We start from the raw sequence: 15,669 nt of genomic DNA on the forward strand, positions 1-15,669 counted from the left end.
TAAGAAAACTTGCTGGGACTGATTTTAAGAGGAAGGGCCATTAGCAGTTTATAGTAATGTAACTGACCCCTGGTTTAATCTTGCCATATACAGAAAATTTACAGATGGAAGAATTCTTTGTTTTCCTATCAGATATATTTACTTTTGTGGGTGGGATATGTCAATATGGGCCTCCAGATATTTAGACACTTGGACAACAGGAGGCTAATGTGTGTTGGGATGTTTTGTTTCTCTGTTGTCAATGCATAATAGATCTGAAACTGGTCACGGGACTAGTCATTGGACTAGTCCCCTCTTACTATATCAACGGGTTAAACATGAGTTACCAGGTGGGCATGGGACTCTGGATTGCTTCCTTTGTCAGATCTTTTGTATAATGGTATGATAGAGCCACTAATGAAGAAATGGCAAAAGATTTATTTGCTACCCCGGAATTTTTGCAGACTTCACTGCAAAATTCAATAGCATTCATTGGCTTCTCTTGCCACAGTAGTGTTGACAGAATTGCTCTTGATTATCTATTAGCTGAGCAAGGTGGTATCTATGTGATTGCTAATACTGCATGTTGTACCCAGGTTAACTCTTCCAGATAAGTTGAAACTCAGTTACATAAACTAAAAGAACAAGTCTATCTGGCTACAAGTCCCACCCATTTCTCTGGGGTCATTTTATCTATTTAGTTGGTTGCCTTTGTTGCATGGCTCAAAAGCATCATGCAAACTGGGCTGGTCATATTGCAGCTGTTTTTGCTCTGTATTTTCCTTTTTAAACTGTATACCTGTTTTTTTTTTGCTCTGTATTTCCTTTTGCTCTGTATTTTCCTTTTTAAACTGTATACCTGTTGTCTGTTAAATCTTTGCAGAAATACAACTCCTGACAAAATAATGTTGGCCCAGCAATTTGAGATGATAGTCAATGCCTATGGAACAGATAAAATTAAATTTAATGATGAAATCCAGATGAGATAAGCCTAAGAGCTTCTCCTTCTGGCCTCCTTCTTGCTCAAATGTGGCTAAAAGGGTTTTGAGACTGACTTCCAGCTGTTTATCACTTCCGCCTGATGTGGGATGAGGTCAACTAACTACAACAGGTCTATCTCAGCACCAAAGGACAATTCAAACCTGGCTACAGGCTAGTTGATCAATGTTATTTTTAGAGAAAAATCGTTATCAAAAGAGGGAAATGTGAAAGTTGCAGGCATCAGGATGAAATAACTTTTGTCACACCCAGACAAAACAGGGCTGGGAAGGCATGAAGGAGAGGGGGCTCATGCTTACATGTCTGAGATAAGAACTATTTCCAAGAACTTTCTAAGAACTCCAGAAGACATCTCTTTGTATCTTTCACTCATCTGCTTTGCACAGCTTGCAGGTTTCACACATATACATATGCTTCTATGACAAGGTTTATCACTAGACATTCTTTAGGACTGCAGTAATTCAGATAACATGCTCTCAATGGCCATTTGCACAGTAACAGCATCTCTACCAATGAACTGATGACAACTTTAGCTTTGAGCCTCTGGAGCCAGTGGACTCCATGTCTAAGCAGCTGACACGAACCTCTTCCTTCTTGCCAATGAGAGCTTCCCTTTACCCCGCCCTCACCGGTTGCACTGGTGGCTTGTCATTTTGTGCACCCTGAGTTATAATCCTCATTTCTCATTCCTGAATAAAGTCAACATATTTGGACATTTCTCTAATGCTTTTTTTTTTTTTTTCCTAGGTAAACACTTAGCAGGACAACAGGCGGACAAGGAGCAGCCTGGGCTACACCCTCCTCCATCCAGCTTGGCAGGGAAGGTTGGGACAGGGCCTGGCCAGGAGATACGGGCTGGAGGGCGAGACCAGGGGCAGAGTTAGGCATGGGGACGGCACCACGGTGGGGCCTTCCGGGCTTACTGCCCACTACCAGGTACTGGGATCCCCAGTTATTTTATGACCTCACCATGAAAAGAAGTGAAAACATTCCCTAAACATAATTTCATCTTTGTCTTTATCTCTCTCCCGCCACATTTCTTCTTTTCTATTGCTCTTTCTCTCACAAAAGCAGGGGATATATATCAAACTTGCTAAATGGTTCTATTGAAGCTTCTTCCATTAAGCTTGAGATAAGGAGAAAAACACCCCTCTCCCTGTTAGGAGGATTTGGGGTTCACTATGCAGCTTTCTCTGAAAGAAAACTCTTTACAAGACACTCTCTTACCTCCAGCTCTCAGCTCTTTTTAGATCCACATTAGATTGAGAGGCTCAAGTGTTACGATATTGGTTATTATTATTGAGTATTTCCTATCGATGTCTTCATTTTGTGTGTCACAATTGACTTTAATATCTGTTGTCTCCCAGGTCTTGCTGCCTCAGTTGAAACTTCCAGTTTAACATCCTGACATACACTACTCCCTCTTCCTGTGATCATCAGAACAAGATAAAACCTTATGTGTCTGGATAGTTCCCATCTGTTAAGATTCAGGTAAAGAAACGCCTTATTTGGGAAGTTGTTTATATCCTCTTCCATCAGACTGAGCTAATTATTCCTCTTCAAACCCACACAGTGTTCCATGTAAACTATTACAGTCTTTGCTACACTGAGTCACTCTGGAATCAGATGCCAAGATTCAAGTCTTCCTTTCATGAACTATATGATCTTGGGGTATTCTTCCCCTTTTAGAGCCTGAGTTTTTTAAACTTACCTTTTGGAGTTTTTGTCAGGATTAAATTAGATGACTTTAAGGTATATTAAGTTCTTAGATCAGTCCCTGAGAGAACTGAGGTGACATTTATTTTGTCACTGAACATCTGTATGTGGTTTGGGGAGAAAGGAAGTGTGGGCTATATTCTGGAAGGACAAGAAAGCAGTGTGTTAAAATTATTATGTAAGGAGTGAGAAATGTCATATGTTTTTCTTAAAATTTCTGAAAGGGCTTCAGCTTCCTGAATATCTGGTGCCTGGGCGAAACAGGAGCCATATCTTCACAAAAGTGGAAAATTCCTAAGGAATAGAGGTGTGAAGGGCCAGACACATTTTATAACAAATTTAAAATTTGGGAAAGGTCAGCCCCGACGGCTTCCTTTTCATACCAGCCAAAGTGACATAACATGCTCAGAATATTTTCCAATTCCATTACCCAAGGAAAGAGCAAACAAAGTCCTATACGACATATCCTATTTTACTATTCCCTCAAACAGATGCCAGAATAATATCAGGAAAGCATTTCAGAGTGACAGCTGTGGAAGAAAGACAAGTGAACTATATTTTCAATAATTTGTATTTCTGTATTATTGAGGAAAAATATTACATGGGATGTTTTAAAAGAAAGGTAAGTATCAGTTAGAATAATGGTTTTTTACTCAAGAATTTTTTTTTTTTTTTTTTTGAGACGGAGTCTTGCTCTTTCACCCAGGCTGGAGTGCAGTGGCACGATCTTGGCTCACTGCAACCTCCGCCTCCTGGGTTCAAGTGATTCGTCTGCCTCAGTCTCCCGAGTAGCTGGGACTACAAGCATGCGCCACCATGCCCGGCTAATTTTTTTGTATTTTTAGTAGAGACGGGGTTTTGCCATGTTGGCCAGGCTGGTCTCGAACTCCTGATCTCAGGTGATCCGTCTGCCTTGGCCTCCCAAAGTGCTGAGATTACAGGCTTGAGCCACTGCGCCTGACCTACTCAAGAGTTTTCTTAGGGCTCCTTTAATGTCTTTATTTCTCAGGCTGTAAATGAATGGGTTCAACATGGGAGTGACTACTGTGTATATCACTGAAGCAATTATGTTCTTGTCATTGGTGTTGCTGGATGGGGGAAGAAAATAGAGACCAATAATTGTCCCATAATAGATAGTCACCACTGAGAGGTGGGATCCACAAGTGGACAAGGCTTTGCATATGCCCTTGGTAGAGGGAATCTGGAGGATGGTGACCCCAATGTGACCATAAGAAACCAGGATGCACAAGAATGGAAGCATAATGGCTGTCAATCCTGCTGTAAAGATTGCTAACCGATTGAGGGAGGTATCTCAGCAGGACAACTTGAGCAGGGTACCAAGGTCACAGAAGAAGTGAGGGATGATGTGGTCAGCACAGAAGGAAAGCTGGGCCAGGAGGAGGGTATGCAAAAGAGCACACGCACAAGCGATGACCCAGGACCCAGCCACCAGCATGACACACTGGCTCTGACTCATGATGGTGGCATAATGTAGAGGGTGACAGATGGCCACATACCTGTCATATGCCATTGAAGTGATAAGGAAACTGTCTAAGTCAGCAAAAAATATGAAAAAATATGTCTGTGAAATGCACCCCTTATAAAAGATGGCTAGGTTCTGGGTCTGCATGTTCATCAGCATCTTAGGGACAGTGACAGATGAAAAGGAGATGTCAGTGAGGGCCAAGTGACTGAGGAAGAAGTACATGGGGGTGTGAAGGTGAGAGTCCAGCCGGATGAGCAGGATGATGAGCAGGTTCCCCAGCACTGTGGTCAGGTACATGCCCAGGAATAGGGCAAAGAACATGGCCTGCTGCTCTGGCCGGATGGGGAGGCCCAGGAGGAGGAACTCGGACACGCTGCTCTGGTTCTCAGGGCTCATGTTTATATCAGCTGGAGGGCACTAGGGAAATTTGAAGGAAAAAAATGGTATGTCTTGGAATAAGAAATGATAACTGTGGCATAGTATAATAGAGATGTTCTTTTGACTTAGGGAATGTCTTCATATTTTCTTACATTTGCCACATATTTTGCTGCAAATGTGCTGAAAAAGAAATGTAAGTTTAGTCGATATAGCTACTTTCTTTCTGAATCTGGTCTCTGTAAATGAGAGTACTAAAACCTGTTTGCTAAATGTTTTTTAATACACTGTTCCAATAGCTGTTGTATTGTAAGTGATTCAGTAGCCTTCAATGTATGAGCTGGGTGGTACTGTTATTATTTCTACTCTTTAGATGTGAAAGCTAAGGCAGACAGTCTTATAGTCACAGCAATAGGAAGAGGAGAAGCTGGGATTTGGACCCAAGTATCTTGACCCCATAGTTTCTTCTGTGGAAACAAAGCAATTATTTGACATTGGAAATCTCATTGCCTTATTTTGTGTGTAATGACCTGTTTAATTCTGTATACCCTGCTTGTCTACACAATGCATGATTATTTCTAATTTATTCATTGTTTATAGATCCCTAATCTTTTTTTAAGACATAACACTTTATTTTTTGAAAAACCTCTTCCATGTAAACAATGACTCCAAAAGACAACAAAACAAGTTATTTTGAGTGATTTTTCAAAGGACATGCCCACACATTTTATCATGATATATATGTACTATTCTAGAAGGTGGGGAGGGTGGTACTGTTGAAAGTCCAGGTAAATAAATATTAATACAAAGTAAGCAACAAGATAGAAAATCCTTCTTATGGTTTCAGATCCATATATTAATTGCTCTGATCTTTTTTTGTTTGTTTGTTTGAGACAGAGTCTCGCTCTGTTGCCCAGGCTGGAGTGCAGTGGCGAGATCTTGGCTCACTGTAACCTCCGCCTCCCGGGTTCAAGCGACTCTCCTAGCTAATTTTTTATTTTTAGTAGAGACGGAGTTTCACCATGTTGGTCAAGCTGGTCTTGAACTCCTGACCTCATGATCCACCCGCCTCAGCCTCCCAGAGTGCTGGGATTACAGGTGTGAGCCACTGCACCCAGCCTAATTACTCTGATCTTTTTAAAGTTTAAGCGTAAGATAAGTGTAAGATATTTAATTCTATGTTTGAATATCAATGTGTAGCATGAAAACATATATGTATTCCTCCAGGCTCAACCACACATGTGACAATGTCTCCTGGGGACCCAGCGGTGAATTCCTCTCACATATGTCTAAGGAGCATTGGCTAAGTGAGATTTCACATTCAGTGGATTTCAGCCATCTCATCAATTTCTCCATGCCACTGAAATCTCATTGTTCCACTCAGAATTTGTCTTGTCCCCAGGATGGCTTTCAAAGCATTTTACTGACTGTGTCAAGCCAGAGTAAGTAAAATGCTGATGAGCTTGGATTTCTTCCTCCAGTCTCTCAGCCTTTCTGTTTTATTGTTTGGTATCTCATTTCTATATGACATCAGATACCATATTAGAAATTCCTGCTTGATCTTGAGATGTATCAAAGGTACTGACTGATGAGGCCTTAAACACAACTTAAATTCAGTCTTTAATCACCACTTTTAAAACATTTAATAGTGTAATTAGGAAAAATTCATAAAGACTTGGAAACTTCACATCATAATAAATTCAGATATTAGCGAGGCTGTCAGATGCTGTTACTCTATTCTAAATACCAGTACCAGAAGGACGAGACAATTTCTCAACATATCTGGAAATAATACTTCAGGTTAAGATATGAGCTGGATGTCTTATTTTGGTCTGTTCTTTTTCATGTTTCCATGTTCCTTTCTCTTTTTCTTGAAAGATTAGACCTAGAATCTACCATAACCAACTAATGCATACTCTGTATAAATTTGTTGATCAAATAAAATGTTAGATCTATTTAAATTTATCATAACAGCTTTATTAAAAAACTTTTACTGGGCTTAGTTCAAGAACCAGCTTTTGCTCTAACAATCCTGGGGCCCCATGTTATTTAGTTGCCCCATGGCCTCACATTCAAAGAAATACAGTCTTAAAGCTAAAAGTAATTTTAACAGGAATTCTATTTTTTCAGCATCTCTGAAATAGCTTATAAGCGATTTGTTTTTCAACTCACTTCAATATTTATCAAAGTACTCTTTTTTTTATAAAAAGAGAAGGCAGGGATTCACTATATCACGGCTTGTTACAAATAATAAATATTTGCAAGTGATTAAAACAAACAATAAATATTTGCAAGGATAAACCAATAAAATAATGAAGAAAAATATAGAGCTTAGAAATAGACATGTTTATAATGAAGACCATGAGATTGACAAAAGTGCATTATAAATCAGTGATAAAGTAGTAAAAAGGAAGAACTGTTCAATAAATGGTGCTGAGGAAGTCGGCTATCAATAAAGGAAAAATAATACTATATCCCTACCTCACATCATTAGAAAACTTTATAGATTATGTTTATGGCCTTAGGGTAAAGCATATTTCTTTCTAACTTGTATTTTATGTTCAAGGGTACAAGTGCAGGTTTGTTGCATAGGTAAACTTGTGTCATGGGGGTTTGTTGTACAGATTATTTCATCATCCAGGTATTTTTTGGTTTTGGCTGTTGAATCCTTTTGAAGGATCTAAAAACAAATTTTATTAGAAAGAAAATGTATTTGCTTCTTTTTTATTATTATACTTTAAGTTCTAGGGTATATGTGCACAATGTGCAGGTTTGTTACATATGTATACATCATCACCCAGGTATTAAGCTTAGTACTCATTCGTTATTTTTCCTGATCCTCTCCCTTCTCCCACCATCCACCCTCTAAAAGGCCCTAGTATGGGTTATTGCCCTCTATGTGTCCATGTGTCCTCATCATTTAGCTCCCACTTAAAAGTGAGAACATGCAGTATTTGGTTTTCTTTTCCTGTGTTAGTTTGCTAAGCATAATGGACTTTGGCTCCATCCACGTCCCTGCAAAGGACATGATCTCATTCATTTTTCATGGTAAAGTGCATTTTTGAATCAAGATCCCCAAAGCACACAGGGTAAATGAATCTTCTGTTAAGTTTGATAACATTAAAGTGAAGTTTCATTACGACAGCAACCACCAACACCGCAAAGCCACAGATGGGAGAATATATACTGCCACAAACCAACAAAACACTAGTATTCTGGACACACAGAGAACTCCTATGAATCAATAAAGAAAAGACAGAAGTTCAATAAGGAAAAGACAAGCTCAATTAAAATATGGCAAAAAATACAAGCTAGAAACTCCCAGAAAATGAAGTCCGAATGGCCAATAAACATTTAAGTGTGTGGGGGGGTCCACTTTCAAAGTGATAAAGTAAATAAAAGTTAAAACAATGGTAAGATAGCACTGATGAAATTTTAAAAATATACATGAAGACACCATGAATTGGCAAGTATATGAAGAAAAGGAACTCTCATACATTGCTATTAGATAGTTAAATTGGGAAGGACAGTCTCTTCAATAAATGGTGATGGAAAAACTGGATATGCACATGCAGAACAATGAAGCTAGACCCCTATCCTTTATCATATATAAAAATAAACTATAAGAGGATTAAGGACTTAAATGTAAGATCCAAAACAGTAAAACTATTAGAAGAAAACATAGGGGAAATGCTTCATGACATTAATTTAGACAAGGATTTTTTTGACAAGACCTCAAAAGCACAGGTAACAAAAGCAAAAATAGACAAATAAGATTATATCAAACTAAAAAGCTTCTGCACAGGAAAAGAAACAATCAACCGAGTGAAAAGACAACCTACAGAATGAAAGAAAATATTTTCGAACTGTGTGTCTGACAAGGGGTTAATATCCAGAATATATAAGGAACTAAAACAACCCAATAGCAAAAGCAAACAAACAAAAACAATCAAATTTTAAAATGTGCAAAAGACCTGAATACATATTTCTCAAAAGAAGACATACAAATGGCCAATAGGTATATGGAAAACCACTCATATCACTAATTATTAAGGAAATGCAAATTAAAACCTCCATGAGCTGTGACTTCACCTCAAATAGAATGGTTATTATCAAAAAGACAAAAAAATACCAAATACTGGCCTGGATGTGGAAGAAGGGGAAGACTTATACGTGGTTGGTGGGAATATAAATTATATAGTCATTTTGTAGAACACTATGGAGATTTCTCAAAAAATTAAATAGCACTACCATATGATCCAGCAATCTCACTACTGAGTATATATTCAAAGGAAATACAGTCAGTAACTTGGAGAGATATCTGCATGTTTATTGAAGCACTATTCACAATAGCCAAGATACAGAATCAACATAAATGTCCATCAGTGGATAAATGGATAAAGAAAATGTGTATGTACACAATGGAATACTATTAAGCCATAAAAAGGAATAGAATCCTGTCAGTGTGGCAACATGGATGAACCTGGAGGGCATTACGTTAAGTGAAATAAGTTCTGGCACAGAAAAACAACTACTGCATGATCTCACTCATATGTGGAATCTGAATAAGTTGATCTCATAAAAGCAGAGAGTAGAATAGTGGTTACCAGAGCCTGGGCGGGTAAGCAGGATGAGAGAAGGGAAGAAATTGGTCAACAGCTACAAAGTTACAGTTAGATAGGAGAAATAAGTTCTCATGCACTATTGTACAGTAGGGTCAATATTGTTAACAATATTGTATATTTCAAAAGAGCTAGAAGAGAGGATTTTGAATGTTTTCATCACAAAGAAATGATAAATGAATGAGGTGATGGACATACGACTTATTATGCAATGTATATATGTATCAAAACATCACACTGTGTCCCATCCCATAAATATATACAATTATTGTGTGTCAATTTAGCATAAATAAAAACGTTCATCGATTTAAATCGTTCATCTATTTGAACAGTTTAAATTGGCTTATCTGTTAAATATTTCTCATAAAATTGAAGATTTAACTTCTCTTGATGTATTTCTCCATAGATGCTGTAAAAAATTGCTCACAATTCTCCAGAAGGAAAAAGGCCACATTATTGTTTAGAGCTTTGTTTGTAATACTGAAGAACTGAAACAATTAATTGTTCAATAGTCAAGAACTAGATAAACAGAAGTTAATTTATTTATATAATTCTATCCTGCAATAAAAAAGGAGTAAAGTGTATGCCATATCTGTCTACATAAATGGTTATTTAAAAATTAATTTAGGGTTAACATGCAAACTATGCTCATGTATAATATATCAATTAAAACATGGAACAACACTATATATTATTTATGGGCACATATATGTGGTAAAAATACAAAAACAAGTATAAAAAGTATTAAAAAGGTATTAAAAATTTCTTTGTAGTGGTTAACCCTAGAAAAGGAGAAAGCAAAGGGGATATGTGGGATGCAACTTTGGCTGTGCTGATAACATTCTGTGTTGTTTGTTTTAAAGGTCAGAAACAAATGTGACAGCATGTTGATGTTTGTTAAATCTGAATGATAAGTACATTAGGTCATATGTTTTACTGCTGTTTATTTTTGAACTACTAAGTAATTAAGACATTTCTCTAAATAAAAAATAAATGCTTCTAAGGTCACATTCTCTAAAAAACGTTATCAGTTGAAAAGGATGAGGTAGAGTGTAGAGAATTAGGTTTGTTCATTAGCAGACAGGAGGTCAGACAGGAAAAATCTGTCTCAGGTAAACCCAATTTATAATAAGAGTTATTAGTTTGGTGAATGCACTGTATATCTCAGTAATATATATACCTTAAAAAAGCATGGCTTCATGAAGTAATCAATATTAGGAGCCCATTGTGCCTTCCTCTATTTTTCTCCATCAATTTCCAAGGTTCTCTTATTTCTATGTTTTCCCACCAGCAGTTAAAATAATTTTTACTATTTTTTTGGTTTTTTGGTTTGTTTTTTTGAGACGAAGTCTTGCTCTGTCGCCAGGCTGGAGTGCAGTGGTGCGATCTCAGCTCACTGCAGTTCAAGAGATTCTCCTGCCTCAGCCTCCTAAGTAGCTGGGACAATAGGCACACGCCACCACGCCCAGCTAATTTTTGTATTTTTAGTAGAAACGGGGTTTCACCATGTTGGCCAGGATTGTCTCGATCTCTTGACCTTGTGATCTGCCTGCCTCGGCCTCCCAAAGTGCTGGGATTACAGGTGTGAGCCACTGCGCCTGGCGAATAACTTTTACTATTAAATTTAATGGCACTACTTTGGCCAATCTATATAGCCAATGGGCAGATTATCCTATTGGCCTATGGTAAAGAGGAAATCTCCTCCTCTTAGGCCAGGTAGTCAAATCTAAAGAGGTTCTTAACATAAAGACACTATAATGAAACACAGAATCCATGCTCTGAAAATTCTCTCCCATTTAAAGAAGGGGCAAAAATTTCTGCTGTTCCTTCCTACCTAGTCATCAGCCATCCAACAAGAGAAAAAGAAAAAAAAGTAGAACAAGAAGACCGAGTGCAGGACCAGGTGCGTTGGCTCACACCTGTAATCCTAACACTTTGGGAGGCTGAGGAGGGTGGATTGCTTGAGCTCAGTAGTTCGAGACCAGCCTGGGCAACATGGTGAGACCTTGTGTCTTCCAAAAATACAAAAAAATAGCCAGGAATGGTGGTATGTGCCTGTGGTCCCAGCTACTCAGGAGGCTGAGGTGGGAGGATCACTTGAGCCTGGGAGGTCGAGGCTGCAGTGAGCTGAGATTGTGCCACTGCACTCCATCCTGGGTGATAGAGCGAGACCCTGTCTTAAAACAAACAACAACAACAACAACAACAACAGAGTGCAAAAGCCCCATCATCACTTCTCAACTGGATTCAAAAGGCAACCATGTCCTACTAGTCCTGGTACCTCCTCCCCACCAACTGAGTGACAGGAAGAGTGTAAATATGAGCCAACTTAACCTAGTAGGTGAAAATTCACGCCAAATGATAACTTTCAGTAACTACAGCAAAGTAGCCAACTGGCTCCATGTAATATTGAATTAGAATTTCAGCAGAATTAGAATATTTATGAATGCTTTGCTATTAAGCCCAGAAACAAGTGAAAGCTAGTTTGTTACTTAGTCTTAGAGGCTAAAGGCTTTCCTCACAGACTCCAGCACTTTGGATCCAAACTTGACCCCCAAATCTTCATAGACTGTAGAAAATGAGTGATAGAACCATATCTCTAAGTTTCTCAACATTCTTCAGATTATCTGGGTTAGTTTTGTTTTCCAAGTGAACATGCAATGTGATGTGATTTTCAGAACAACATTGAGCCTTCCTATCCCTACCCGAGACATCACCCTCAATAGCTTGCTGATATCTGAAATTCTTTTAGCAAGAGAAAAAGGGCTTTAAGTTTCCAACTAGAGATTAGGTTTCAAGGTAAGTATTCCTGGGAGAGAGAGCCCTATGGCCAACACTCTCACTCAGATAGAATGGCTGAGAGCAATTTATTTCGGGATCCAGGTTTGGATGGCAGAACAAATGCACTGGCTTCCTCAGACAAAGTGAGAAGACACGGTTGGGGATTACAGGCAGAATGAAAGCAGAGGCTGCAGACGCTGAGAACAAATTTACTATCTTTCCAGTTTGGCTGCAATGACTGCTATAAGGCTGGGCTGTAGAAATAGTTGGATTGTTAGGAAATCTGATATAGTGCTTAATTTGTACCAGGTGATTTTCAAATAATATTCACCTGTTCCCACATAGGCTTTTTTTTTGGAAGTGGAACCATCTGGACTCACTGCAACCTCTGCCTCCCGAGTTCAAGCAATTCTCCTGTCTCAGCCTCCTGAGTAGCTGGGAGTACAGGTGCCCACTACCATGCCAGGCCAAGTTTTGTATTTTTAGTTGAGAGGGGGTTTCACCATGTTGGCCAGGCAGGTCTTGAACTCCCGACGTCAAGTGATCCACCCGCCTCGGCCTCCCAAAGTGCTGGGATTACAGGCATGAACCGCTGTGCCCAGCCAATGTAGGCATTCTGACCCTCACTTTGCAGAGGATAACACTGGGATTCAGTGATGAAACTTGCTCAATGTTATAGCACTAGTATATTGTGAGCCTGGGATTTGATAGCAGGTCCATCTGGCTTCAAAGACTATATTCTTCCCACTCTATTAAAAGCCCTTATTAAATATATCTTCAAATAGGACAATATTTGCTGCCTGAGAGCACTCAAGAATTTCATGAAGTAAATCAGAGAGTTTAAGGATGAATAAAAATCTATAGTTTCAAGATTTGTGCCATGATGGTGATATCAATAACGATGATAATAAAAATTAGAATAGCAATCATTCATTAATCACATATTTATTGTGTGAATAATGTAGGCCAGCTGCTGTGATGCAGTTTATATCATATCGGCCTAACAGGATCACAAAATGGCATTATTCTCATTTAACCAATTGGAAACTAGGGTTTACAGAGTATAAATAATTTGCCTAAAATCCTACATCATGAAAATGATGCGGATGTCATTCAATCCTATGTTTGTCTGATTTCAAACTCATGCTGCTAATCATCATGTCGTATTGCCTGCAGCAGAGCATCGATGGACAAGACATCTGGATATGCACTTCTCATTAAAGAGGTGGAATCTGTAATTTCTCAAAAGGCTTTGCATAGATGTATTGCTTCAGTCTTTAATCAGATGATCAGAAGAGAATAGAGAGTCCAGGAAATCAGTTACTGGATTTACGAAGGCAGCTTCCCAGAAAGTAAATTTCTCGGGGTCCCAGGAAAAAAGCAAATAAGACCCTGGCCAATGTTTTTGGTGGATACCTAGTTTCCATCAATAAGGGAAAGGTTAAGGCAACTATGGTACACATTATTGAAAAGAATATGTAGTCAATGAAACAAATTCATTAAAAGCTTAGGATATAATTTTTAAAGGACATAATAGGAAATTGCATATAGGTATGTTTATAACTATTTATAAAAATGCAGATTATTATTATTTTTTAAACCTTGAGGAATGTGCTCATAGCTGGGATGCAGGCCAGATATTCAGCAAAACTGTGAGACAACATTTTCCTAAAGAGGAAAATACAAACACCAGAGAATAATAATAATGATGTCCACCCTAAATTATTTGATGTGATACAAAAATTATATAAACCACCTGGCACATGTGTACTCATCTGCAAGATTTTGGAGGAGATGATTAACACACACGCGTGCACACACACACACACACACAAACTGCTTAGTGGAGTCTGTAAGCATTGGTCTTACCGAGTTCAGTGATAAATTAAAATATTGTCAGCTCCTTGGTATGAACTAATTATTCATTTTCTCTCCAAAAGTCTTAGAGCTGGAACAGTGAGAAAAGTCATGAGCTCAACCCTGAAGTGGAGAAGAGGCACATTCTTTGTTTTTCACCAGCCACAAGGCTACAGCAAGAGTATCTCCCTTTACCCGCCTGGTTGGGAACCCAGGGGACTGGTGCCGGAAGTCTGTGGTGAGAGACAGTTAGGGGCTAATTACTGTATTTCCCTTAATATTCCCAGTGGAGATGTGCCTTTGCCAGACACTAAAGACAGTCAACTCCTATGGGAATATAAATAAGAACTTTTATTATGCACAGATTTTTTTATTTATAAAGAACTTTCACATCTATAAGATTTTTTAACCATCACAATAATGTTTGATGTAGATAGTATTTTTCCCATTTATTGAGTTTGACGATGTCTCAAAAGTAAATGGTTAAATGAGTATTCAAACATAAACACATTAACTTCAAACCTAAAGCCTGGTTTCATTCTAGGCTTTCTTCCATGTTGCCTCCCTTATATTAGTGAGCTCTATATTTTAAATAATTCTTTTGGGTTTTTTGTTTGTTTTGTTTTTGTTTTATTTTTGTTTTGAGACAGTTCTGTTGCCCAGGCTGGAGTGCAGTGGCATGATCTCAGTTCACTGCAACCTCTGCCTCCCGGGTTCGAGTGATTCTCATGCCTCAGCCTCCCAAGTAACTGGGATTACAGGTGTGTGCCACCACGTCCAGCTAATTTTTTGTATTTTTAGTAGAAATGGGGTTTTGCCATGTTGCCCAGGGTGATCTCAAACTCCTGAGCTCAGGTGATCTGCCCGCCTCAGCCTCCCAAAGTGCCTGGATTATAGGCGTGAGCCACCGCTCCTGGCCTGTACAGACTTCCTGCTTCCCACATTCAATTTGGAACTGGGAGGAGAGGTGTTACTAGTCCCTGAGGAATAAGAACACTTTTCAAGGCCTAGAGATTTATTTTCCTCATGGGAAACACCTGAATACATGCAGGATTTATTTTTGGTTAGTGATGACACATAATAATAGCTGGAACAGACTCAGGACTCAAAAAGTATTCTTTGACCATAAAAATGAGTGTGAGAATCTTCAGAAACCTACTACATTCAGATTGGCAAAAATGTAAAAGAGATGGAGAATTAAGTGGAGGAGATTGCTTTTTTCAATTATTTGTTTCAATAATTTGTGCATTCATTTACTCATTCAGAAGAATATTGTATAAGTATGTGGCAAGAATTTTATGAGGCACTGTAAGTAAAGAAAACACAATTTTCTCTTTTTTTTAAAATTTATTATTATACTCTAAGTTCTGGGGTACATGTGCAGAACGTGCAGGTTTGTTATATGGGTATACACATGTCATAGTGTTTGCTGCACCCATTAACCCATCATCTACATTAGGTATTTCTCTTAATGCTATCCCTCCCCTAACCCCCCCACCCATTGACAGGCCCTGGTGTGTGATGTTCCCCTCTCTGTGTCCATGGGAAAACACAATTTTCTATCCCCAAAGAGCTCCCAGTCCATTAAATGAGATCGACAAAACCGTACACATCAGACACTGTAATGAAGGTAAGAGCCAAGTGCTGTGGGAGCACAAAGGGGGGCATCAAACCCAAATTAAAGGCATCAAGCAAGTGTTCTGTGTGGGAAACTCATGAGGGGAGAAGAAAAGACACACACACCATACCTTTATTCCATATATAAATATATATATATTTACACTCGCCAGACTCTGGAGGATTCACCACCAGACTGGGAAGAAACAGCCTGGGCTCCAGAGTCTGCCACTTGTC

The 15,669-nt window shown here is 38.7% G+C and overlaps 2 protein-coding genes across 2 annotated transcripts in view; one reads left to right on the plus strand and one right to left on the minus strand.

Moving 5' to 3' along the window:
• Positions 1–2,342: 2,342 nt before the first annotated feature.
• LOC100586147 (olfactory receptor 1J2) overlaps positions 2,343–15,669 on the plus strand; it is a 37,977-nt gene continuing 24,650 nt past the window's right edge. The window contains exon 1 of the mRNA XM_030816467.1: positions 2,343–2,469. The gene's annotated coding sequence lies outside the window, so the exon portion shown is untranslated. The remainder of the gene's footprint in view (positions 2,470–15,669) is intronic.
• Positions 3,617–4,576, minus strand: LOC105740207 (olfactory receptor 1J1; the record flags this gene model as incomplete). The annotated part of the gene is given in 1 exon segment (XM_030816466.1): positions 3,617–4,576. A coding segment is annotated over 1 exon segment (960 nt), but the record flags the coding sequence as incomplete, so codon positions are not given.

Source organism: Nomascus leucogenys, chromosome 8 (assembly GCF_006542625.1).
Source record: "Nomascus leucogenys isolate Asia chromosome 8, Asia_NLE_v1, whole genome shotgun sequence".
In the NCBI taxonomy this organism is placed as follows: Eukaryota; Metazoa; Chordata; class Mammalia; order Primates; family Hylobatidae; genus Nomascus; species Nomascus leucogenys.